The 26,984-nt window shown below is 32.6% G+C and overlaps 1 protein-coding gene across 1 annotated transcript in view; it reads right to left on the bottom strand.

Annotated features, from left to right (window-relative positions):
- LOC118186562 (integrin alpha-PS2-like) overlaps positions 1-26,984 on the bottom strand; it is a 155,264-nt gene that overhangs the window by 15,246 nt on the left and 113,034 nt on the right. The window contains exons 20-27 of the mRNA XM_035356669.2: positions 18,953-19,103; positions 18,184-18,279; positions 15,734-15,813; positions 14,327-14,416; positions 12,608-12,710; positions 11,273-11,437; positions 5,604-5,783; positions 3,589-3,702 (exon numbers count right to left, since the gene is read on the bottom strand). Coding sequence (XP_035212560.2) covers positions 3,589-3,702; positions 5,604-5,783; positions 11,273-11,437; positions 12,608-12,710; positions 14,327-14,416; positions 15,734-15,813; positions 18,184-18,279; positions 18,953-19,103 — 979 coding nt within the window. The remainder of the gene's footprint in view (positions 1-3,588; positions 3,703-5,603; positions 5,784-11,272; positions 11,438-12,607; positions 12,711-14,326; positions 14,417-15,733; positions 15,814-18,183; positions 18,280-18,952; positions 19,104-26,984) is intronic.

The raw sequence follows: 26,984 nt of genomic DNA, 5'->3' as shown, positions 1-26,984 counted from the left end.
TTTCATAAGTGCCTCGTCCACCTGCTCTAGTACTGGTCCTAGCCTGCTTACAAGTTGTTTTAATTTTCTGCCATTGGTTCTATAACGCTTGTTCATAAACTGCGCATGTGGCTGACCTATCTGGAACGTTATATAGCGATGGTCCGAGTTTGAGGGAGTGTCACTTACGGTCCAGTGCTATATTTTCTGAGCCAGACGCGCTGTTGACAGAGTGATGTCGGGCCATCCTTTTCCCATTTGGGTCTCGAAGGTCGGCAGACTGTCCGGAACGTTATGAAGAATGAGTCCGTTGCATGCAATGAAGTCCACAACTTCTCTACCTCTTGGGTCTGTGGTCGGATATCCGAAGTCCTCCGCATGAGAGTTAAAATCTCCTGCCAATACATGGTGTGCATGCGGGTAGGACGTAAGGATATTCTGCAAGTCATCTAATGTGGGAGAAACGTCTACTGTAGGTGGAATGTAAACATTCGTGACCAGGACACTCAGTCCCATAGCCTCGACTGCAATTGTGACCATGTCTCTTGACTTTGCTAGCACAACTGGCAACCATCTGCTGTGGCAACAAACTACTGCCGCTCTTGTTCCCTCACTTCCTGAATCCTGGATGACGGTCTATTGGAGGGAAATTCTGCTGCTTGCCCTGCATAAAGGAAAGGTTCTTGAATTAAAAGGAAGTCCGCCTCTTCCTCCATAGCATATTGCACTAGCTGTGCAGTAGCCGCACGCGCTCTTTGGAGGTTGATTTGGACAAACTTGAGCACATTGCTTTCCTCTGTTCTTGAATTCACTTCCATTACTTTTGTAAATTAATTGACTTTTAAGGTAAAATTACTAACTGTGAAAATACTTGACTTGCTTCCTAGAGAGGTGCGCTTGTTATTAAGTGAATTAGCTGTTATAGTAGGTAGACGATGCCTTGCTTGCTGAGCTATTAAATTAGTTGTCCTCGCCGTAGTCAGTACGTGCTTTATTCTTCTGGATGTGCGCATGGAATGTTGGGCAGTTTGCTGCGTACGCTGCATGGTGTGTATCCACTTTAACTTTTGAATCTCTGTTTGCTATGATGCAGTTAATGCATTCAGGGCTGTCCACCTTACATTCGTTAATGTCATGACAGCCTCCGCAGTAAGCGCATTAAGGCCTGTGGCAGCAGTCTTTCGACGTATGTTCCAGGTCCTGACAGCGGAAACAGCGCTTGGCTCCTGTAAACTCGTAGATACTATGTTCCCTCCATCCTTCGAACAATCTTCGTTTGGACATGAGGACATGAAAGGCACCAGGGGTACATTCAGTCACCCACTTTGCGGCTCTATTCCTTCTGTCCGGGCGCTTGAAGAGGACTCTACACTCTTCATTCCCAAGTTTGCAAGACTTTTGTAGCATTTCTTGTACTTCCACCTCCGAGGTGCCGTACGGTACATTGTCGATTGTGCATTTCGGTGTTCTCTTCCGTGGTATACGCGTGCGTACTGTATCCTTTAGGTTATCGTGCTGAGCTAGGAACTGACTTATCTTCAGTACTTCATCCTTGTTGTTGCATCGCACCGCCACACCTCCACTACTTAAGTTCGTAATGCCCCGAAGGTTGACACACAGATCTTCAATTTGGACATGCTTTTCTAGTACCCCGCGTATATCCGCACTCTGTTCATCACGTTTAGGGAGGATCAGCAGTGTCGGCATGTTCGTGACTTTCCTTTTCCATCTCCACTTTACCGCTTGCGCGTATGTAGGTTGGCCATCTTTGTCCTCTATAACCGGGTGCTCATCCTGCTGTATAGTATCTTTGCTTGCATGGAGCTGCTTCACCTGTCTTTTTGCATTTTGCTGAATCGAGTGAGCAAGTTCACAACAAAGAACCGTCGACGTGTTTACTCCTATGTCTGCTAGGGTTGGACTCTCTGCAAGGTGTGGGCCTCTCAAGACTAGCGTTTCCAGAGCGTCCAGAGCACATAGCAGTCGCTCACGAAGATCTTGAGGTAGGAGGATTTTGCCCCTTCTATAAGTGCTGGCTGTCTTTCTTATAAATTCGTAGAGCAGGTGAACTTTGCCTTGATGGTCTTGGTCACTGTCGAGTATCTCTTGCGGATCGAAATCCGACCTTTGCATCTGAGGCTCTCCTTCCGACTGTGCAGCTGAGTTACGTGTCATTCTTGAATCACCGATACACGTTGAGCACTTTTCACTTAATAACACATTTATATCACTTTCACGTTAACACTTGTATCACCTTAATCACTTTAAATCAGTGTTGATGGAATTCACCACGTAATATCACTTTCACGTAAACACTTTGGATCACTTTTAAATACGTTAAAACACTTTAAATCACACTATAAATCACCGTTGACAGAACGTAAAATTTTAAATCACTTTTCGCATAAATCACTTAACACTTGAAAACACTTTCACCATACAATATCAACACTTAATAACACTTTAAATCACTTTTCACCTGTGCCACGTACATAACTTTCACGTTAATTTGACACAATAACACACTTTTCCTGTAAGGTATCTTCTTTATGCCTTCATGCTGTAACGTTATCACATTTGGCGCGTAGAGAGGTCCAGGTTAGAGTCCTGGCGAGGGTATTGCCCATTTTCATGTGTCCTGCTTCATAATAACCTAATAAATCTAGAGTGGAGCTCAAGCTAAAAGATGCTGGACAGTAATTCCTCACCACCAAGGTATTGACGTTTGAGTTCCCTCATCCCCCACTCGCCCCTTAAAAAGGGGATTTTTCTCCCTCCTTCCAACATGTCTTCGTAGTGTAACGGTAGCACACTCGGCGCATATCCGAGAGGTCCAGGTTCGATTCCCGGCGAGAACATTGCCCAATTTCATGTCTCCTGCTTCGAAATAACCCAGTGACTCTACAAAATAAAGTTTTTGAAGTCCACAATGTTGAAAGCACCTTCAATATTCTGAACTTCAAATAGAGAAATGTCTCGTTTATTCAATATTATAACTACAGGCAAATTATTCAGAAATATTCTTGCTGATTAATGCTTGTATTATTTTGAAACACCATTATTATTACATAATTTTTAAAAAATTACTCATAAATTTATAAAATCATTTTTGGAATTAGATAGTTTTCAACATAAATAATTTTAACAAGTTTTTAATAACATAAGAATGAATTTAAAACATTTTCTGCATCGTCAGTATATTAACGTGCACATAAGCACATGTTAAATTTAATTTGATTTCAGGTACTTAGTAATTCAAATATGAACAAATCAGAGAAACACAAAAATTACATACAAGCCTTTTGGCATAAATATTTTAATTAATTTTATTTGATCTTATTAAATGAGATTAAATTAGTTTGCTTAAAAAAATTCATTCTTTCAGCAGAATATTTTACCAATAAGCTGTTTCTGTTCAACATTATAATGAATATCCCATTTGAAGGACACATTTATTTTGTTTCGCCTATTATAAGTAAATATTAAATTTTTTCCTATAGATTCACTTTAATCACACATTCAAATTATATTTCAAGAATCTGAATATTCTGTGTTTGTAGCAATAGAGTTTTATCATTTCTAATATACATATGGAAGCTTTATGCTTACCTCATCCAATGTGTTCTTCCAAAGCCTAGATCTAATGGTAAAAATCACTTGCTCATCTTTGGTGAGATTAAAAACTGAACACTGTATTTTTGTGCATAATGTAGGACCACATGACTGAAATAATCAAAAATAAAAGTATTTCTAAACTAAATAAGATATCAAATTCTATTAATTAACATAATATAAAGTATATTTATATATACATATATTACATAAAATAGTATAAAGGAAGTTCCACCCATATTAATTGGCTTTGAAAATTATGTTTATTTTCCACGCTTTGTGTTCTTTTTATCTTTCATCGCACTATCTCTTTTAATGCAGATTTATGAAAATTCTATGTGAATTTTAAACAAAACGAATTCTTAATTACAGCTTATGACCTACTACGACTGTTTATTGCTTCAGAGAATTGTTTTATTTCTTTGTTACTGGCGCTGAATTTCTTGTTGCTGCTAAGTGAGAGACTTAGTAAGAAATATTTTATTCACTATTAAGTCTCAAAGTAACTATAGGCAAAATTAGACTTGAATTTTTGCAGTAAGATCATGATTTCCAGACGTCATTAAACTGAAATTATTAGCTGCTTCAGACTCAGTTGTTTGTAATCGACCACAAGCACACAAGTTTTCGGTTTTTGTGTTCTCATTTAGTTTAAGGTATAAACCATAAGTAACCGCAAAAATTTTATCTGTTTCTCTTTACTGTTTCGCAGCTTCTTGCTTTCATGGTTAACGGTAACTCACCTTGAAAGAAGCGTAATCTAAATTAGGCCATCAGGTTTACATCAGATTGACAGGTTTCTGCGAAATTTGCAAGGCTATAAATGCGATTGTAAATTCAGTGCCCTGTTACAATATATTATATTTAACTTTTCAAACATACTTAATTCTGTTAATGCAGTTTAAGTTTGCAATTTTTTCACAAGATGTTAGACGTTACTAAAAATAATTATGTAAGTTTCAAGATGTCCATTAGGAAAATTCAGATTTTAATGGACTAACGGAATGTGTATTTATTTTTAACAAATCTGCTATCAAAAGTAAAGCCGGTTATCAAAGGAAAAAATATGTTACCACATTATGAAATGGCAGGTTACATTTAAAAGCGCAGGACCCTTTGTCTTAAAATTTAATTAAGGTTATAACCGAAACTATAAATTTCCTAAGGTAGAAGAATATCTGTACACTTGAAAGACGCATGCTTCTTCGTATTATAATAGTACTGAAAGAAGAGATGCAAGAAAGGTGAAACAAGATATAGAGTGACAAATTGTATGTGATGTTCTTAAATACTACATTCTTGAGCTTTACGATTCATGCTTTGAAAACATTCTAAATTATTGCCTTTTTTCTTAGAAGATTTGCAACATAAACAATCGGATGAGTAACATGATGCAGATTAACTGCTACAGTTCTGCCAGTTTGAACAAGATGTTCGAAGCTTAAACTAAAGAATTCTACATGTTTTTTACTAAAATCGCAGTTTTATGGAATTTCCTCATAAGATGACTTTATACAATTTATTTAATGTCATCATTTATAAAGTCAGCAAGAAGATTTTGGTTCGCTCATTAATTTTATTACATTTCTAAGAACTGCGCCTTTTTCTCCAAATTCCTTTAGAAAGCTATTGCATTTTTATCCTAAACTCCTCATATAAAACTCTAAAACTTGATAACAGTTGTATATCAAAATGCAAAAATTTTTTTCAAAAGAAACTAATGAAATTCAGCACTCACTAAAAGTGATAATTTTAGTAACATTTAACGTATTCAAAGTATAAATTTAGTATTTATCTCCATCTTGGGAAATGCAAGTAGTTTTGCAGTTTATTCTCTGGATTGGTTCACGGACTCTTTTAGAAAAGGATTTTATAGCGGATAGAAAAACCTCCTATGAGTATAATAATTACAATAATTTGAAATAATAGACATCTTGAAACTGCCATATCTATTTCCATATATTAATTATTTAAATACTAAATCATAAATAAATTATTTAAGTAAAGCAAACCATTTCCTCTTGAAAGGCTGATATTCGGTCTGTAGAATTCTGAAATAATGATCTTTTCTTTCGTAAAAAGTGCGTCTCTTCTACTTCGTTATCTTCCTCTGTATTTTCCGAATTTAATTTATCCTGTAGATCAGCGATGCTGATGGAATAGCTGCTACTTCGTGGTCTCTTTTGTTCTTTCTGTACGAAGGAGAACACATGAGTGAAATTAGCAGTTGAAACATAGTAAATGAATAATCAAGATATTTATTATATTTTAAAGAATGATAAGGATAATGATATATGTGAAAAATGAAGATTTTACAATAGCTTTGACCTCGGGGAGAAAGTTTAAAGATATGAAAAATTACATAACAATCATAATCCCCCTTAACATTCAGCGAAATCAGTTAGCATGAAATGGTAACTAATTTGAAATCTAAATTTTGAGTCTACTACAATTACATAAATAAAAGTAACGTTTGTTTTATTTATGGAAAGCTCTTCAACTACTTCAACACGAAAAACATAATATAATAAACAATAATGTAATTATATCGGTAATAAAGGTTTATTCGCATATAACGCTATTTTTTAAAATTTATGCCTAATTTTACTTGCACCGAAACGTTCGAAACGTTTTGGGACACTAAATATGGATTAATAAAATATGAAGCGACAAATATAATAAAAATGCATATGTGTTGTACGGTTCTACAATAATTTAAATGCCCAACTACTACAAACGGAAAGACAGTCAGACGACTTTTCATCCCGATTGTTTTCCAACTACAAATATCATAAACTTAAAGTGATGTTTTAATACATAACCTAGCTATTAGCACGTCAATATGAGGTGCTGAATCCACAACTCAAGAAATGTAACAGAAAATAATCTGTTATATAGCTTGCGACTAAATGCAGAGCAAACAATGAAGTCAAATTAACACGTGAAATGCAAATTAATACTCGCCTAAATGAGCACTGTCTCGGCCCTAAGTGTTCGCAGTAAATGAGGCTTGCCGTGGTTAAAGTCTATAAACTAATTCAAGCAAAAGGGAAGAATAACACACAAAAATTCAGTAAATACTGCCAAAACCTCTTTCTCATGTTTAAGAAGTCCGCGGTTGTATAATTTCAATTATTTGAGTTCTGTTAGAGCAGTAGAACTAGAAGCTATAATAAATAACTAGAAAAAGAAGCCAAAGAATTTGAGGAAGTAAAAGCCAAAATAATAAACTGGATTAATTAACATAAAACCGTATGACATCACATACTTTTCTATAAATGTAACTATGTTCTCCGAAGCACTCTGCTGTGATTAATAGCTATTTTCTCGTCGAGTCACTTTGCAGCCCGAAACGTGAGAAGATTTTTGCTTTTATACTTCTCTTACCTTTTTTACTGCTTCTTACATCTGCCAAAGATTTAATTTTCTTCCAAATTATTTAAACTAAAAAAAAAAAATTGAAAAAAATAATCGTTATAAAGTCCATTCTATGGCCTTTCCTCCCAAATAAATGATAAATAATTGAAATAACTAGTTTAATTTATTTTTCGCCATTGCAACCCTATTTAGTTACTTCGTCATCAAGAAAAACCTTTGCCCCACCTCTATAACATTTAAACTTTAATGTCCCATACTTTCAAAATGCCTTCAGAAAAGAGTGCTAAGTGTCCTTATTCTTCATCCTTTTGTATCCCTTGACTATATAAATTTCCTTGCAGATTACTAATAATCATTAATTATTATTACTTAACAGTTTTAATTTTTAAAAACTTTTTTTTTTTTTTTTGGTATTTTGCATTATTTTTGTCACTTCTTTTTTTTTTTTTAATTACGATTTGAACTTTGACATTATTGCTTACACAATGGATCTGTTTACGTTTGAATTTATTTTATTTTCTTTTAAGAGAAGTCCATAAACGTAAGAGGTTGATTTTGTAAGTGATCTAGAAAGTCTTTTTATTAAATTAGAAAAAATACTTTAGATCACTCGCAAAACACGAAAAGGTTTTTGGATTTTATAATATGAATTACTCAGATATTTGGGTTTGGCCTCCCTCCTGACTATATACTATAATAATTCGTTGCATTTAAATTTTTTTAAATTTTAATTTTTAATTTTTGTTACCTTTTTAATTACGATTTCCATCCACTTTGCCATATGGCTTATATTTGGAAAAATCTCTCTAAATAGTTGTGCTCGTTTTCGGTTCAACTCAAATTATTTTGTGAAATTTATTGGTTTTATTTTTATTCTCATTTATAATTTTCATGTTAAACTCAGATACCTATATTAAATAAGAAATTGAATAACGAAAAATGTAAACTCCGTAAATGTCTAGAGTGAACTGAGTTCTAACATTTTGCTTTTCATGGTTATCAGACAAATGTTAATTTAACAATTCTAAGTTGAGTTTACTTATGATAGTAAGACAAAAATATCGTAAACTGCTCTAAAAATGTTTACTAAACAAATATAAATTTGGTACCTCTTTTCTTTAAAATCAAGAACCTTTTTCTTGTATACATTACTGCGAAAAGTATTTAATATGTGGTCACCCTAGGCTGAAGTCATTTACTTTGGAAACTTGATTAATATCTACTATGAGATGAATTTGAAGCAGCCAATGATAGACTATAAAACTGCCAAGTGTTGTTAAAATGCCGACTCGAATTTTGGGTTATATTTATGATCGGTCATTGTTTTCAACCGTCTCCTCACCAGAATTTTGACTGGCATGCACACTACGCAAAAGCCGAATTACATCTCCGAAAAAGGGAAAGATCCCCAATTTCGATCGAGTATGCGTAGGAGTCAGATCCGGGAATATCTCTCCCCTTCTTTCACTACCACTACCTTCTAGCGGTGATTTTCATTTCAAGAGTATTTTAAGTGCCCTCATGAAATAAAAACCCTTCAAACATCCATGCAATCTCCAGGATTTGAACGTGGGTCAAAGACTATGGCAGACCTCTTCCCAACCACCAAGCAAAGAAATCGGCTTACGGTAGATTTTGAAAGATTCACTTCTAATTTTAGTTTATTCCTAACTTTACGTATTAGCTTTAAATTCGATATTCCAAACACCACTCTAAAAAGAATTAAAAGCTAAAGATACGAGCAATAACAAGAGGAGTCCGAGTAACGTGAGAGAATTAGCTGGTACTATAGTTTTCGAAAATTAAAAAAAAAAAAATCTTCTCTTTCTACTCCAATAGTGAAAATTCCCGTTTCTTATTAGTGGTTTCTTTAGCATATTAAATTAGTTTTATACTTTTTATATTACAATGAGCTTCAGAAATATAATGCACTAATCTTGCATTTTTTATGCATTATTTTAAAAATTACCCTAATTTTTTTCATATATGGCGGAAATAAGTATTTAATAGTTACGTATATAGGTATGAAATTAATTGGAAATACACATCCGATTATTCCGATATTACACATTAGGGATTACGATACCTGTTTTATATGATCCCTTTGTTCGTATAGTTACTTGATTCATGACTAAGAAATTAAATTCAAAACGCGTATTTTCTGAAATATTGAATTTTAAAGGTTTGAATTTTTATTCTTTTCCCAAATACAGAATATCAAAACTTAGCATCTTTTCTGAGGGATCAGTTAAAAAATAAATTAGGATAATCCAAAACTAACTTTTCTCACTTGATGTCAGTGATATTATTTAGTGATTTACTAGTGTGTGATTCTTTATTTTATAATTTTGCTTAATTTGTTGTACAGAAAAAATTTTCACGCAAATAACTTATGAGTTCTTAAATGCTAAAAGTGAGTCAAAACTTATTCTAGGATCATAACAGATATCCCAAACAGGTCATTGGACTAGAAGTATATTTCATTTTCAATTATGCAACTAATTTTCTATAAGAGAAAGAATATAGCCTTTTTGAAAAACATAGCATTGATTAGAGCCTTTCATGGCATCAGTGGGCATATCAATACTTGTACTTTTACCAAACTGACATTTCACATTTATTGAGATACATTTATAAAGTCTTCAATTTAACCCCTAAAAAGCTAAGCTTACCACAGAAAGACATTGAAGCTAATCATTCGTAAAAAATACGATTATCAACATTTTACTTTAAAATGCTGTATAACTTTTAATTTTCTGAAAATATTTTACATCAAAACATTAATGGGAAAATATTATCGTAATATGCAAAACAAATAATTATTTCATCCCCTTGTTACAATTTAGACAACATTTTCCTCTGTGTTCACCACATTTTAGTACATGTTGCAGTACATTATGGTCATTCACTATTTAGAATAAAAGCAGAATGCACAAATTGTACGACTTCTCTTCTATTTGAAAACGTCTTGTTTCATTCACTTCAAGAATTCCGCATATATCATCTCGTAGACTGCGGCTCAAATTTGGAATAATAAGACGCTTTTCTAACCAAGGTTTTATCAACTCAGCGATTATATCTCTCGTAAATTCTCATCGGGATCGAATTTTTCCTTTTTTCTGATAAGCGTCGTGACAATACATAACACAGGAATTTATTAAAGCTGTACTTGTACAAAGAGGCCATATCCTTGTGTTTGGCTGCATATCTGATCAAAAGTGATTAAGCCACCTTTTACAATGTAAAAACGTGTACAGTATTAACCTTTTAGGGTAAACGGACGTTTCATTTTAGTCACATACAGATTTACCGTCATTTTAGTCACACACAGTCTTTAATTTATGAGAAGCCTCTAAAATTTCTGAAAACATTATCTGAAGATCTAAAATGAAATATTTCCGACAATGTTTGTGGTAAGGAAGCCACCACTCTGTGTTTAATTTTTAGAATGCGTATAATAATTTACTATACATAATTACAGGGACGAGGAGGAGTCATATGCAAAGATCATGAAGTATTATTATTATAGCTGAAGTATTATTTTATAAATTATTATTATTATAAAATACTAAAATTAGATGAGAGTATTAATAACGTAATTTTAGAATTTTCAAAACTTAAAAATTACTTTGGAAGTTAGCAGTTCTTTCTGTATACCATGCATTACAAAATTAAAAATTAAAGAAAATTGCACATTAGTAAATTGAAAAGAAATACCGTTGAATGACATTTAAAGGTTAAAAAACAGAAATTCAAACTATTCTAATTGATTTTTCAACCGACTCCTCAAGGTAAGCCAAAGATGTCTAAATTTGACTTTAAACATCCCAAATCATAGTCAATTTATGTTGTAAACTTTTTGTATTTTATCTTTTAAAATGAGTATAAAGTTTTTCTATATATACCTATGGATTGGAAAATCCTATGAAAGTTAGATTATGGAATTTTTACAAAATTAACTTTTTTAAATTTAAAAGGCCCAAATATGAATGTTCAAGTCATTTCAAACATTTTTGTAATTACAAATATATGTCTACGACCAACGGTTGCAAAAATAAATAGCCCGAAAGGACTTTTGTGGACACAATAAATATTCAAGAGCAAAGCCAAAACAGTTTCTCTATGATTAAAGCATTCATAATACAAAAGGAAGTTTAAAAAATTATGAGCGTTAAGTGTTGTTGCATCTAATAGAATCCTGATTTATAACATTAGCTTTTATTATTTTAATTCGTAAATTATATTCTTAATTCATATATAAAATTTATTAATGTAAAATACAGAAATAAGCTTTTAAATTTACCTTTAAATTTAGAGGGTTGACACCAGGTACTTCCTCACATTTTCCTTTGCCCTGTATTTCTGGTTGATCCATCAAATAAAGCAGAGGTCGTTCATGTAATGTATAAGTCGGCCACAATATATCCACTTCAGCTTCTCGGATCATACTCGGTCCTCGATTTCCCACCTGCGAGAAAACTGTTAAGTAATTTTTCATACTCAATAACTGTGATTAGTTATAATCAATCATAATTCCGTTGAACTGATAGTTTTACTTGCTATACTGATTTTGGGGCACATAGAAAAACTGCAATACTTTTAAATTATAATATAATAGACCATAACACTTCTGTTCAATAGAACGACATTTATAAGATACTTCTTTCATTGTTTAACAGTGATGTTTTGTTTAAGAATATAAGTTATATATATATGTAAGAAAAATAAAGACTATGTTTCGCAGCGTAAATTAATTCCCCTTCTCTATTCTAAAAATAGCAACATCTATTTGCACTGCGTCATTTCGAGAAATATCTGTCATATGACTCTTACGTAATTTTGATGATGTAAATTGAACTAAAACTCAATCAGCCAATAATAATTTTACAGCAAATATTAACTATCCAATCAAAATGCTTTGAGAACCAAAACTAACTTTGTTTGACTTAAGATTTCATCCTGAATATTACGCACTTGCTTTCTACGCTTTGCCTTAGTGGGACTACTGTCTGTCTGCTGCTAATGCTTTCTTGCTACAAAGTTATAAAATGTAAGCCTTGGAACAGACACATTTAATGTGCCGACTTGTGTGTAACTGAAAATAAAACTGAAAATTTAAATCTGCCTTCGCCTCCAAATTCTGCTCGTCATTACTTCTAAGTTTGTTTCTGCTCCTGATCATTCATTGAAGGGTTAACTTAAAAATGCATTACGCTTTTAGAAATAATTAAAAAGTTTCTCCGTTTAACTCTAAGAAAGTTTTAATTTTAAAAAAACTAAAAACGTTACTGAAGATGAAATATATTCTTAGCACATTCTTGGAAAACCTCATTCTTTTTAAGTTTCATACTTATTTAATTTTTTTCGTCTATCATGCCTTTCGCATGTACTATTATAATACTTACACAGTTAGCCTAGAAATGTCATTTTTGCCATATACTCTTTCCCACATTTTCCTACTATATTTTTGGTGAAACGGTTCAAAAGTTTCGTGTCGATGATGCATTCTAACGGAGTAAGAGAAATCTGTGATCACTGAGTTTTAAACACACACGACTATAGGCAGAGAAGATTACAATTTAACGTACTTTTATGTTTAGGGTATAGTTATTATATTAAAATTTAAAATTTATCTTACAGCGTAAACATGGATGACTTCAGGACCAGCTTCTGACTCGCTACTCTTCTCAGCCGAAAGAGTTTCTGATTTATTAAAGGCCACAATCTGCGGTTCCGATATTCTAGAAAAAAAAAGGACATCTTTTATTAGGAATTCATATTGAAGTAAAAATAAGAATCTACTGGCTCATCCAGAAAGCTCTGCGTTTTTTTTCAAATTTAAGCTTTTTCTTCTTTTTTCTTAGAAGCGAAATTCTCTTAATCATTTTTGTAACTGCTCATAAGAAGTGCTATTGATGGATGCGGATGTATAAATATGGTCTTTCCTGATCACGTAGCATGATTCTAACTTATGGTGTGGCATAATTTTGTTCCAATGCAGTGCTAAGCATGGAGATCCCAAAAGTTCGTTTTAGTTATATCGCGCTCTTTTATTTTAAAAATGAAACACAAATTGCTAGTCACATTGCTCGTAAGTTTTGCGCTATACAATGGAATAAATGCTGTTTCTGATATCACAGTTTGAAGGCCGTTTGAGAAGTCTGAGGGAGCAAATTTCAACCTTAAAGATGATACCCTCTCAATCATCTTCTGTAAACAGTGATCTATTTAAACAAGGTGTCTCTGAAAATCGAAGTTATAAAGTTCAGGATCCGTCCGATAAAATACAGTATATCCCAAAACGTACACAATGCGTATCACTTGAAGAAGATTGGGTATGTAAACTGCTATGATGTATCGGTACCCCATATTTTAACAGAGCACGATTTCAAGTTTTAGCACATGATCCTTTGCTACAAAATAAAAAAAACTCATTCTTTGAAATGGCTTATTACTGGAGATGTGAAATAGCTACTATATAATAATGGTACAAGAAAAAGATTATGGGGTCAACCAAATGAGCCTTCTTTAGTAACATCAAGATGGGGGCTGCATGCTGAAAAAGTAATGCTTTCCGTATGATGGGACTAAAAAATGAATTGCATATTATAAATGATTACCACCAAATTAGATAAAAAATTCGGGAAAATACTATTCCCAAATATCAAATTTAAAAGCAGAAATCGAGGCCATTTCTGGGCACTTTCCCAGACTGACCAAATTTTGAGGTGTGTGCCATCAAAACGATGCTAGGCTTCCTGTTTCGATCAGTGTCAGACAAAAGCTCGTTGAGTATATCTGAGATGTTTTGTGTCATCCATCATATTCCCTATACTTTGTCCTTTTAAACTGTCATCGCTACAAATCACTTCATATTCCTCTGGTTTTGTTGGTTTATTGAAATTTTGACAAAGTACATTAGATCTATTTGCCTGAGGGATGCTTTAGTGGAGGACTTTCTAAGGGAAATTGGCTCGTATACTCGCTACACATGGCGAAAAAAAAAAAAAACATGCAGCCATCTCGTTCGCGGGATTCAAACCTCGGACCGAATTACCAGTCTTCAGCGATTTCACCGCTCGGCTGCTGGTGGGTCCTCAAAATTCTTTGAATGGCACCACTTCAAGAATGGCATCATGGCGTTCACTTATTGGGAGACAATCAAACACTGTATAATTTTTTAATGAATAAACCTAACGACTTTTTAAAAAAAGATATTTTTCAACTGCGTGATGGATGGCAAAATGTCGTAGAATAAAATGGTAATTATGTGATTCAAATAAAGTTTCTTACGTTTTTGTACCCCTTTCGCAGAACTTTTCGGATGATCCAATATATTTTAAACTGCATCACTTACCCATGAATTGTAATATTCACTTCTACGCGTACAGGTAATTCAATCATAGCCTGATTATCGTACATTGTTTTGTCCACTTCTGCATTAGTGCTGCAAATAGAAAAATAGAATCAACGAACGCAAGTCAACTATCTGAAAGCAATTAGGGTAAATTTGTTTCATTTATGCGAAATTTTTGTGAACTCCCCGCAAGTATTTCAAAAGTCAAGAAATTCATTTTATTTTCTTGAAGCAAAATTACAGCAGTAGATAGATTAGACTATTGGACGCTAATCTAAAAATTATTTCACCTGAATATTTTCGTTATTTCCCTTAATATTTATTTCATTTAAACATTTTGCTTCAATTCATATTTTACCTAATGTAAATAGCCCATTTCTCTCACCTTCGGCAGGACTTTGTTTTACATTATTATGTTAAACGGGTTATAAATTTCAATCACCATATAGGATGTAAGGTATATGACTGAAGTACCGTGTTTTCCTACTCCAGTCATCCTATATTTTTACTCTGTAAAAGCGAAGAAATTGGGCGTTCAGTACCTCTGAAAAGACGCTGGCTACACAAAGCTGAGTCGTGATCATCTTAACTTTCTAGAAGTGAAGAAAACGTTGGCTGCTATCGTCTGTGAACGGCAGTGAAAGGAAAGATCATTTGAAATATAAGAATCACATGAAATTATTATATTTTATTTTATACTGATATTTGGCTGTAATTACGTTTTAGTCCCTAATTGGAGCAAACCAATGTTGAGGTTTAGGTTATTTGTAAACTACGATTTCTAGCTCTGAATAATATATCCTCTCGTTACTTAAAATTGTTTATTAATTATATTTTTTGCAGAGACTGAATCGCAGGCATTTCAGTCTAGTCAATTAGCAGATAAATGCAAAAAACTGCTAAATTTTGTAAAATGGATAGCATGATTCAGTTTTGCTTTTGATTTCCAGGATTAGATTAGAGAAATAAATTATTTTCCAGACAGATACGCCCAATTTAAAAACTTCATCGGAATCATTGTGTAATTTATATTCAAGACATTTTGAACTGAGATATTCTACATAAATGTTTTTTGAATGTTTTGTTGTCGGCTAAGTATCTCTAAAACTCAGTTTACTAGGTAGTCTGAGGATTTCAAATGAAAAATTCAAACATATAACTAGAAAATAAAATAATCGTAACGAGTACATTTGTACATTTTCCACTTATGTTTCTTTTTAAAGTAATGAAATAACAATGTTACAAACACATATTTTTCTTAAATATTGAAAAGTCTAAATTCGTGATTATTTCAATATAAACCTGCAGAACTTCTAGAAATAAAAATATAAGCCATAATATTGTGTTAAAATAATTATTATGCAAAGAATTTCCAATGAAATAAGTTATGTAATTTCAAGCACTCACCTATTTACTTCAAAGAAGAACTGCAAATCATGACTAGCAGATAAGGACTTGGATGGGGCCAGCAGAATTTTAAAAGAAAGCTGAAAATTTAAAAGTTCAAAATTAAGCAAGCATGCTTTTCGTCAGTTTTATGAGAATATTACTTTGCAGTATTAAACATGATATATGTTACGCTAGGTACTAGAAAAGATAAAATAAAAAAATAGAACGCATAGCTTTTTAAAACACGGATTGTTTTCTTGCATTTAAAAAAAATCACTATTTGGAGTTCTCAGATTCTATCGATGCTGCATTCCAGTAATGTATGCTTGATGATGGTATTATTAATTTTGCGAGAATAGAGATAAATCCCTTCTATGTGCAACCGATTTATGATTTTCTCATCGCAAACCTTGATTATAAGTTAAAAAACAAGTGATGCCACATCTAAGCTTCACGTCCTCCTGCTGATTCACTTGGTAACTCATTCAGTACCATATTAAATTGAAACTTAAAGTATATCTTGTAGGTACGTTTACATAATATTTAACCTTAAAAATTATTCTGCAAAAGAATTAAAATCAGTAATTGGAAAATCTTCATTTTTCTTTGTCTGAGGTATATACTTAGGATGGGATATTACATTAGAGTTTCATACAAGTATTACGCCTTGGTAAATTTTAAGCACTCTGTAGTAATTTCTCTCAATCAGAGTCATAGAACATATTTTAATATACATCAGAATTTAATTTATGTATACTTTTCAAAGTTATTGTGAATTTGGGAACTTAAATTTCTAAGGAATTGATTTCCATTCCCTTACCATTATTTTTCAGAATTCACCAATCGTGGTAGTTCTGCGCCAAAAAAGAGCTCAGAATACTCTGGAGGTAAAAGATCAGTGGACTTCACAGGATTATGTTAAAAAGGCATATATGCAACGGTCCACATTTTTTTAAGGGATGCAACGGTATTTTTGGAAGTATGGCTTATTGCTTTGTCTTGATGAAGTTTCAGTCTTTGAAAACCAGTGGAATAAAGAGATAATATTTAAATATCATACGTCTTACGTACGTAAACGTCTTTAAATATCGTATGAAAAACTTTCTCTTGATAGTATGTTGAGTTAATTATAACATTTTTCCCCACTCTTCTTATTTTTAATTTCCTGTTACAAGAGAATCCTGAGGATAGTTATAAACCCCATACTGAAACATTCTTTGCATTGACGGAACAAGGTTTGTGTATTTTTTCTCTTCGTTTTCGATAATAAATAGGCTTTTTTTGTTGAAGTCATTTAAGTTACTCCACGCTTCGTCAACGGTCGCAATGCATTTTTATTCATCTCCTGCTAAATAGTTTTCATAAAGGATTTTACAAATTGTTCAGCGTTGAGCTATATACCTCGGCTTGATGCTGGTGAACATGTTTTTTAGCTTTTTTTTAAGTTGTAAATCTTGGTTTACTATTTCATTTATTGCTGCTACAGATGTATTTAAAGACTACAGTTGATTTTTGTGTCCGCAGTTTTCCCTTGGTACCAACGATTTAACTTTATAAACATTAAAAGAAGTCTGTACATTTTTGGGTGTATTTGTTTGGAATCTTCTTCTATGAAGAAAAAATGATTGACCTTTTTTTTTTCCTTTCCGATTAATAACATTGCTTATTTTTTGCTTAGAAATTTTAATACTATGCATTTCAGAACGTTTTTGAATTACGGAACAGGAATATAACTCTTCGTAAAGCGCAGAGACGTATCCTTCAATTCACGGGTAGTTTACATGCGACATTTTGAAAGCAGACTAAATTTAAAAATAACAAGAGCTATTTCTCATTGCAAATGGTAATCTGCTGCCAGGAAGTTTTGTTCCAAAACATTTGATTTTTTTCGGTTTATTTGGTTTATTACATTACGGCAAAGCACTCGAGGGCTATCTGCCTTAAGGGAGGGATGCCTTCATGGAGGACTTTCTAAGGGAAACTGGCTCGTATACACGTTACACATGGGGAAAACCGCGAAAACACCAATGCAGCCAGCCCGTTCGCGGGATTTGAACCTCGGACCGAACTACCAGTGTTCAGCGACGTTACCGCTTGGCCGCTGGTGGGCTCATTTGATTGTTTAAAATTCTTTATTAAAATCTTTCTAAAAATATGTAAAGACTTTCTGTATATGGCTTCTCTTCATGATACATTAATGCATTAAATATAGGTGTTTCAAATGAAAGGAAAATATAATCACGGAAAGAAATGCGTAGGACTTTGGCAAATTCAATTATGTAAAGTATGATATACTAAAATGATTTTCTGTTTTAATTTTACACTTTATAAAACGAGATTTTGCCAATCATATGAAAGAAAATCAACACATTTATGTTTTATTAGTCCTTTTTTAATAAATAACTGAAAAGAAATTTTTATAACATGATTATTAATTTTAATTCTAAATTAAAGGTTCCTGTACGTACGGTAGTATTTGCTGGCAGAGGATTTCCGACATCACAAATTAATCTTTTCTCGTCATCATTGCCTATTTCATTTCCAGTGCAACTAACAGGAATATCCTGAAAGGCAAGACTGACATCAAAGAAAAATAAAGGCAAAAAAATCAAAAGCACTCAACATATATATCATATATTACATAACTCAATTATTTCAGATTTAGAGGAATAAAATATCAGAAATCTTTAAGTTGGATTTTAATATTTTTGAATCTATTACTTTTGAGACTAAAAGAATTTTATTTCTTTTTTATAGTACAATTTATAAGTTTCACATATTTTAAAAATAAAATTCAACAATATATTTGAAACAAAATTTATCGAAGTGTTCGGATAATATTATAAGAATGTTTTACAATCTATCAGAAATGACAATTTCATTGACTGTTTAATTTTTTTTCAAATACCTGCTTTGGAATGTTAAATTAAGACAACTATTAGTAACATTTACTCAGTTTAATGGATATATTATTCCTACTATAAGCAATTATAAGAAAAGTTAGTATTTAATTTAAATAAATGTCTCCCGTAAGTGATGACGTTATTAAATTATTAAAATTAATATTTTTTGCGGTTCAAAAATCTTATTTATGGAATAAATAATGAAATCTAGAAATATTCTAAAATAACAGCTACACATAATTTATGATGCATAGTTATATAAAAACTTAGTATGAAAACTCAGTAAACTTCTAGAATCAAAGTATGTTTCGAAAGTATAATAAAATATGCTTACCATTGGTTTAACTTTACCAATATTGACATAATCAACATCTATAGGCATGATGACGTATAGCATAGATTCGAAAGCATCTTCACCAGCATTGATGAGAATAACATTCAATTCTAACCGTTTCTGACTACCGATCAAAAACTGCTGCATGTTTCTGAAAGCCAAAGACATTCGACGGAAGACATAAATAAGAATATGATAAATAACAACGAAATGTAGTACTATATTTATTATTAAGCATACGGAATACATTGCGTATACATATAACTTCCAAAATTAGTACCTTCTGCTTAACCCTGGAATAAAATTTATTTCAGATGCTTGTGTCGTACATTCAACAAAAAAATTTTTAGCCTCTATTCTAAACTTCTCTCTGCATATAAAACTTCATAAGAGAATTATAACAAAATGAATATCTTGTATTATGATATTTGCTTCAATCTATCTACTATATAAACACAATGTTAAATGAATGCGTAAAAGAAGTGAATGCCTCAATAACCAGTGCCTAAGGGTCTGTATATGCTCAGTACCTAAAGTCTGGTAATGAAAAAAAAATCTGTCGTTTAGAGAATATAAGGAAGTAAATAGATAATGCAGTGTGACAACTTTTCGAGGAATTGTACACCTTGAACAAACTAAAAAAGGACAGTTCTGTATCTCGCATTCCACTGGACCGATTGTGCAAAATTGAACTTGCGTTATTCATGTCTCGAAAGCGCGACTTAGGATATCTATTAGATTATTTATAGCATTATTCTAACATAGTTAATCTAACACAAAATCGGACTTTTTCTGAAATGACGTACCGATGTTTTTTTCGATTCTACGACTCAAATTACGCATAAGTGCCAAATTCTGCAGAAATCTCACGATTAGTTTTTGAATAATTAGCTCTCAAAGTTTTAACTCCTCAATGTTAATGGTATATATTTACTAATACCTCTTTTTTCTATACTTATAATCTAGCTTTACCCGCGGGTTCGCTCGAGTTGATGTCCTTAAATAAGTTTCAAATTCCCGCGAATTTTAAAAATACACTCCGCGTAAGATTTCAGTAAATACTGCCCTTCTTCAATACCTATAGGCCGCGGATATTTTGTATTTACGCCTGACCAAAGGGTTATTTTTAAAAATAAAGAAGATTCGAGCGTCTTGAAATGATAAAACAATAGTTGTTATCGCACACAGTAAAATGTAAAAAAATATAAAATGTAAATGCAAATTTTCAAGCAACAATAACAGAAATATATAAAACGAATGTATAGATCTTTAAAAAATACGAAACAAAACATTAAATATATCACAAAAGTCGAAATGTTGATGATAGTTTAAAGTAAGTTAATTACAAATCAGGTTATTAATTTTTAAATGATTTTCCGCGCGTAATTTCGTGAACTTTGACCTTTTCGCCAACCCAACGGTCGACCGGATACCAGCTACCACCTCCGTCCTTCGCTTTCGAATTGCAGCCTGTCAACAAAGAGTTAACAATAGCAAGCGGGGTATTGTTTCATCTGCAATTAAGCTCGAAATAATTAAGTTATATAAAATATAAAATAGTTATAAAATAGTTTTACCGCCAATGTTCCCATTATTCAGAGTGCAACACAAGTTCCTAAATTTCGAGAAATTTGGATAATTAGATCAAAAGTTGTAATTTTTATCACCAATTTATTGGACCCACACGGGAAGGCCTAAGAAAAATATCCCTAATGTCGCTATTGAGTCTCATTCAAATTAGCGTTTTCAGAGATTTTAATTAATATTTCAGCTTATTAACGTCCTACAAAGATGAGAATGTTATCGATGGATTGCGACGAATTTTTTTAATCAGGGATTATGTGTCTCAAAATTCAACTAACCGCCGTTCCATAGATATTTGTGAAAAAATTAATTGGCGCGTAGCCAAATCCCTATAATAGGGAAAAATTCAACAAAGTAAGTGAAAAATGTAGGAAAAACGTAGTTTTTAATTAATATTTCGGCTAATTTAAGTCGTACGAATACATTTTATAGCCTATAACCTTTTCTAATATATCAAAAATATTTCTTGAAAATTTCATGATGATCGGTTAAGTAATTAAGGCGTGAAAGCGTAACAAACAAACAAACTCATATTCTCATTTATAATATTAGTAAGGATACGTATATATTTACTAATACCTCTTTTTTATATTTACTATCTCTTTTTTTGTTCAACTTACTTGATTCCTTCTTTCACAATTCGAAATTTAGGTTCAATCCAAATAAAATTCGCAGACATTTTCTGATTTGCTTTTAAAATCTGTATCTTTTATTAATTTTTATAAATTTTTTGCAAAACTTGTTGAGTTATTAACTTATCACATTTTTACAGTCATCCTTAAGTAGATGTATTTTTAGACATATCTGCAAGAAAAAGAAGACGAAAGCAAAAGAAGAAATTGGGTTATTTAAATATGGCAAAGCACATAGAAGCTTTCTGCCTAAGGGAGGTATGCCTCCATGGAGGATTTTTCTAAGGAAAAGTGGCTCGTTTTTAAGTTGCACATGGGAAAATCAGGAAAACCATGGAGCCAGCTCATTCGTCTGGGTTGAGTTCCGCGAAAATCTACCAGCGGGCTTTAACAGCTCGATCAATAGCGGAACCGTTTAAATTAAAAGCTATGTTATACGATTTGTAAAGTATGTTATGTTAATTAACTAATTATTACAAGTGTTTAAACTGAGAGTTTTGAATCTCCAGTTAAGAGAGCTTCTGACAATCGCGCCTTGCTGTTTGTATTTTACGCCATCTCTATTTAAAAACGATATTCTGGCTTTAGCATTCCCGCTAGCTGATGTTTTAAATACGCACCGGCAAAATATATGAACTAACTTATTCGATTTAATGTGTAGTCTTAGACTACGTTATCGATGTTCGATTTAATTGTCTGTTCTGTTAATTTAAATTATCCGCATGTTGTGGAAATTTCATCTGTAACACAAGCTGGACCTTAATGTTTAAACTTAGAGTAAAATGAAAAGGTTATTTAAATCTTTTGTATTTTATGAGTTGTTCAACACGTAGCAATGACTCGCTATCTGTCTAGTACGGTCTGCAGGAATTTAATTCTAGTTCCCAATTATAATAGCCTACAAAATCTAATTCAACTCTTGATTTGCAAATATTTAAAGTATCGTTACATTCTCAGGCACAAGCAGCAAAGTTTTGTTAACGCGTTAGTTTTTAAACTAGTAATCCGTAATAAAAATAAACGCTTAGTTTCATTTAATAATAAAAATAAACGCTTAGTTCTGCAACGTGTTTGTTATTTAATACACTTTAGCTATCGTTGCGATCACTTGGTATTCTTGGAATCTAATCTAAAGATGTGACGTTTATCTCCTTGCGTTATTCACCATGGGAAAATTATACAGCTGTTTAGATTAAGTGACTTAAGGTTTATCTAGCAAGCTGAGATGTCAAAACAATACTTCAGCTTACAACGTTTTGTTGAGTAGCTGGCCTAAATAGCTGAGAACTAAGCACATGTTTTTCAGACTTAAGTTATTCATTCGGAAACCGCTGTATTCCACGCTAATCCATCTTTCACAGGTCAATAACCACATCATAAAAACTCTCTCTTCTGAAAATACGTAACTGTACTTAGTCATACCGCGTATTCTCTAGATTCGTCTCCTTGCGATTATTTTTGCTTCACGAAACTCAAGTGTCTTTTTAAAGGAATGTTTTTCCTGTCATGGAAGAGCTAACGGGACTGCAACATTCTGCTTTTACAGCCGTGCTAGAAACAGACCTTTACGAGCCTTGCCTTTAACTACGTGTCCTGTTTGTACTAAAGCAGAAAGTTGCTCAAAGTAAACTCTGCAACGTGTTTGTTATTTAATACACTCTGATCACTTAATTGCCATACTGTGAACACACACTAAAATTTTGATTACTTGAACGTTCGTTAGTAGGAATGATAATCTTAAAAATAGGGTACTTTTCCGTTACGCCGGCGCAAATCTCGCCAAGCGGACTTTATTGGCGACACACACAGAATACACATAAAAAATGTTAACAAATGAACTAACTAAGAATTTTTTGTTTTGAAGGGATAAAGATTTTAATATAGTTTAAAATTTTGTAAAAATACAATAAATTTGTAAAAAGACATTAAATTAAGAATTTACTATGCTTTCATGGTTCAACATCCTGATTCGCCGGTTCATATCACGTGATCCCAAGTGATATCGTCTCACGTAAACTACCCTACAAAAATCTAATTCTCTCGGTAATTATCTACATTAATTTCAAGTTAAATCTTAATTTGGAATACAAGTTTAAATGCAAGAATTATTTCAATTCGTAAGAACAGCTTACTCAGAAATTATGTAAAACCGCCGTGCTTTACTTCGCTAGTGCATTTTCATTAAAACTGATGAATTTAACCCTTTCTATATTTTCCTTTTCTATATTTTCGCCTTCGGGTGAGCGGTGTGATTGCATCCTAATTGACTTAATTACCACGAATGGCCTTAGGGCATAAAATTGAACTATTTGGTAAAACTTTTATGTAATTGTATAACAGTATTGAAAGAAACAATCAATCTGATAAGAAATGGCTGCGACTTGTATCGAAAATGAGGTGTAAATGGTTACCAGCGAGGATATTCCGTTTGGCATCGGTTGTACCATTTTTGGCGACTTTGCCGTCTGCCCCGGCGAAATGGAAAAGTACCCCAAATAGATATTCGAAGGTAAGTTAAAGTAAATATCGAAGTGAATATTTGAAACTGATACGGATTCAAAGTCGATTTTTTAATATTTGTTTGCTGACGGGCGTGTTCTTGCAATTTTGATATACTGAAACTTGGTTGTATTTGGATTGATTAATCCCTTTTTTCCATAAAAGGGAAAATCTTATGCACGATGTCTTTATATCCTAGAGCTCAATTTCAAACTAAATATTTAACAATATAAGCCAAGTTTAAGAGTTTGACGGCTCACATCTCGTCTTTTAGTAAAAATATATGAATTTTATATTAACACTTTTACAAAGAAAGTTTCCCACAGAGTTTTTATCATAATATTACAGATAATTTTAAAAATGTGGTTTTAATATGTAATTTACATGTCTTCAAAATTACCAAAATAACAAGATTTAAATTATTTGCACACTATCATTTAATAAGCGCGTTTTAGCTCAAGTACTGTCTCTGGGTATTACTTTAAGCTTGATTTGCAGTTAAAGTATTTAGGGAATGAAAAGCAGTCTCCCTGAAAAATACAACTAAGTGACATTAAACGTAAGTTTTGAATCTGATAAGAATACAAAATTTATGGAATTATTCCATTTTTTTGACTGATTGTGCATGAATATTAAGGTACATGGAAAGAAATCGAAATACACCCGGCACAAAATATTAGTCTAATCTATCGAAAAACAGAGCACAAACCTGATTTCAATAAAAGAATAGAAGAGAGTGGAGTTTGAATTCAGTCTTCAAGTTTTCACTTTCTGTACCAATATTAAATAACCCCGTTAAAGAGTAAATTTCAGCTGAGACACGAACAGGAGAAAATCTTTTTCTTTTTTTTAATCCCGAATGGGCTTTTATTGTCGAAACGGGATTTTGCATAGTCCACTGTAAACGGAGAATCACTTTTGAAACTATTGCCACCAGATATTATTGCCCCCTATTACTTTTAAAGGAATTAAATAATGAAGAATCCGCATGTGTGTACATATGCTTCTCGCATTGTGAAAAAACGACGGTACATAGAGCCATCAAATTTTGAATAACGTTGTTCTCCACCCTACCATGTGCTCCTGGAAGCTCAAATTTTGAATTTCGACTTTTATTAGCACAAATGGGCGTTAGCACAGAAAGGCTGTTTGTCTCAAAACGGCATTTTGCGTTGAATCACTATTCAAATTGTTGCCACCAAATATTATCTCCCCCTATATTATATTTTAAGAAACTAAATAATGAAGATTCTACAGGAATCTATGTATTTTTCTCACAATGTGAAATCACAACGGTACCTAGATTCATCAAATTTTGAATAAGCATAATCCCCCATCCGAATATGAGTCCCTGGAAGCCCAAAGTTGGAATTTTGAATTTATTTTATTGCTTGTTTCATATTTTGTGAAGAATTTTTTATTATAAAACTTAGCAATTTTAAAGTGAGCAGTGGCAACATTGTAGGGCCTAAAACATTTTTACCTCCAGTGCGCCAGACTGTCTATCAGAAATTCTAAAGATATGCTGTTTTTAAATATTTATAACACAGTATGTCATTAGCCCAAATGCTGTCGAAATGTATATGTGTCTGTAAATGAAAGAAAAAACGCCGGTTTGGACATCCTGTAGAATCTGAAAGCTTTCAGAATTTTTTTCATTCTTTTATTTCAAATTATGTAAAACTTTAAACATTCTCAACGATTTGAAAGCTAGCAGTGGCAACATTCTACTGAATTAAGGTATTTTTATCTCCAGTGCGCGACCTGTCTGTCAGAAATTCGAAAGATGTGCTGTTTGAAAATATTTTGAGATTTTGCTGTTGAATTGAATTTTATGTGGCTTCAGTGCGAAGAACGTGTTATTTGATAAATAAAGTTAATATACAAAACTTTAATAATAAAAAAAGACGCAAAAAAAGTTTTGCAAGCCATTTTACTTAGAAATCTGAACATTAATATGATAAAACCAGAAAAACTGTAACAAAACAGAATATCATACGCCAACACTTAACGTTGTACTGGGAATTTTAAACATATACTGTTATGCTGCTTTTAAACTTTTCGCAATTATACTCTTGAATTGTACATGGCGAAGAAAACGGTGCTTAATAATAAAGCTAGCAGGAGTGAGTGCAACAGCAGACTGGCAGACTGCGAGCTCGGCAATTGCTTAAAGAATCTTAACAATTCCTTTTGGACGATCGTTAAAATTTGAACTCTTTCCGATTATTTTCCTTTGGCTACTTTTATTTCTATCATTTTATTTATTTATTTTTTGCTTTTTTACATGGACTTTCGTTCCTCCATGGTGGTCTATGGGAAGGAAAAATTATGACGCTTTTGGAGTTAACCGATTAGAGCCGGGTAGCGCAAACGCGCGCTTACCGCGGAGGCCGGCAGTGTCTTACGCGAGCGTCTGTCCAGGGCCGGGGGCTTTTTTGCTACTAAGCCTAAATCCATGAAATTTCCGAAGTATCAACGCATTGTTTAATAATGCTCTATAGAGTATTTAAACGGCTTATGCTTTATAGATATTTTTATACTATATACTTTAATTACCTTATTTCTTGTTTAAAAGCATATTTTACACATTTTATTTTCATTACTCACCATTTCATGACTTTTGACATTATACATCTGAAAACTAAGTATATTACTTAAAATTCTCTTTTCGTATGAAAAATTTGAAAACAGGGATCTACACACAGTCCTACGTTACATTCCTTGCAATCGTAATAACTCATTTGCCGTTTTGGAGGATTTTTCCGGGAATGTGAACAAACGAAGCATCGTCGTCTCATTTTCTTATCAGTCTCTTCTGAACAAAGTTTTGGAAAATGTCTTTCAGTTAATCTTTCAGAATCAATATCAGAATATCAGAATTTCAGAATCAATATCTGAAATATTTTGCATCATTTCTGCTACTTCATGCTCCGTTAAACATTTTCGACGCTTCGACATTGCAACGGTAAAAACAGAAAGAATTCACGTCTAACAAGATCTAATTATTTTCTAAAAACTGAACTGCAAACCGAAATACCCAACGCTTTAGCGCAAATAAAACTTCTCTACTTAAATAAACAACTACCACGTGCGAATAAAGTGCGATTTAAAAAGACGTCATAAATCACGCCGTTCGGAAACATTTATTTCCCCTTTTGTTTATATAATCAAAAACACGTGTATGTGAGTCATGCTTCTCTCATTTCGAGTAGAAGGTCTAATGTACATGTATCTGAAACCATATGGACATACAGTGCCATCTTGTGGCAGAAATTATAGTTTGAAAACGTTCCAGGACACTGGCACAAATACGT

The sequence above is a fragment of the Stegodyphus dumicola genome, chromosome 6, assembly GCF_044657685.1.
Source record: "Stegodyphus dumicola isolate Sdum_Otavi_A_Nest chromosome 6, ASM4465768v1".
Lineage (NCBI taxonomy): Eukaryota > Metazoa > Arthropoda > Arachnida > Araneae > Eresidae > Stegodyphus > Stegodyphus dumicola.
This window is presented reverse-complemented; position numbering and strand designations above follow the sequence as displayed.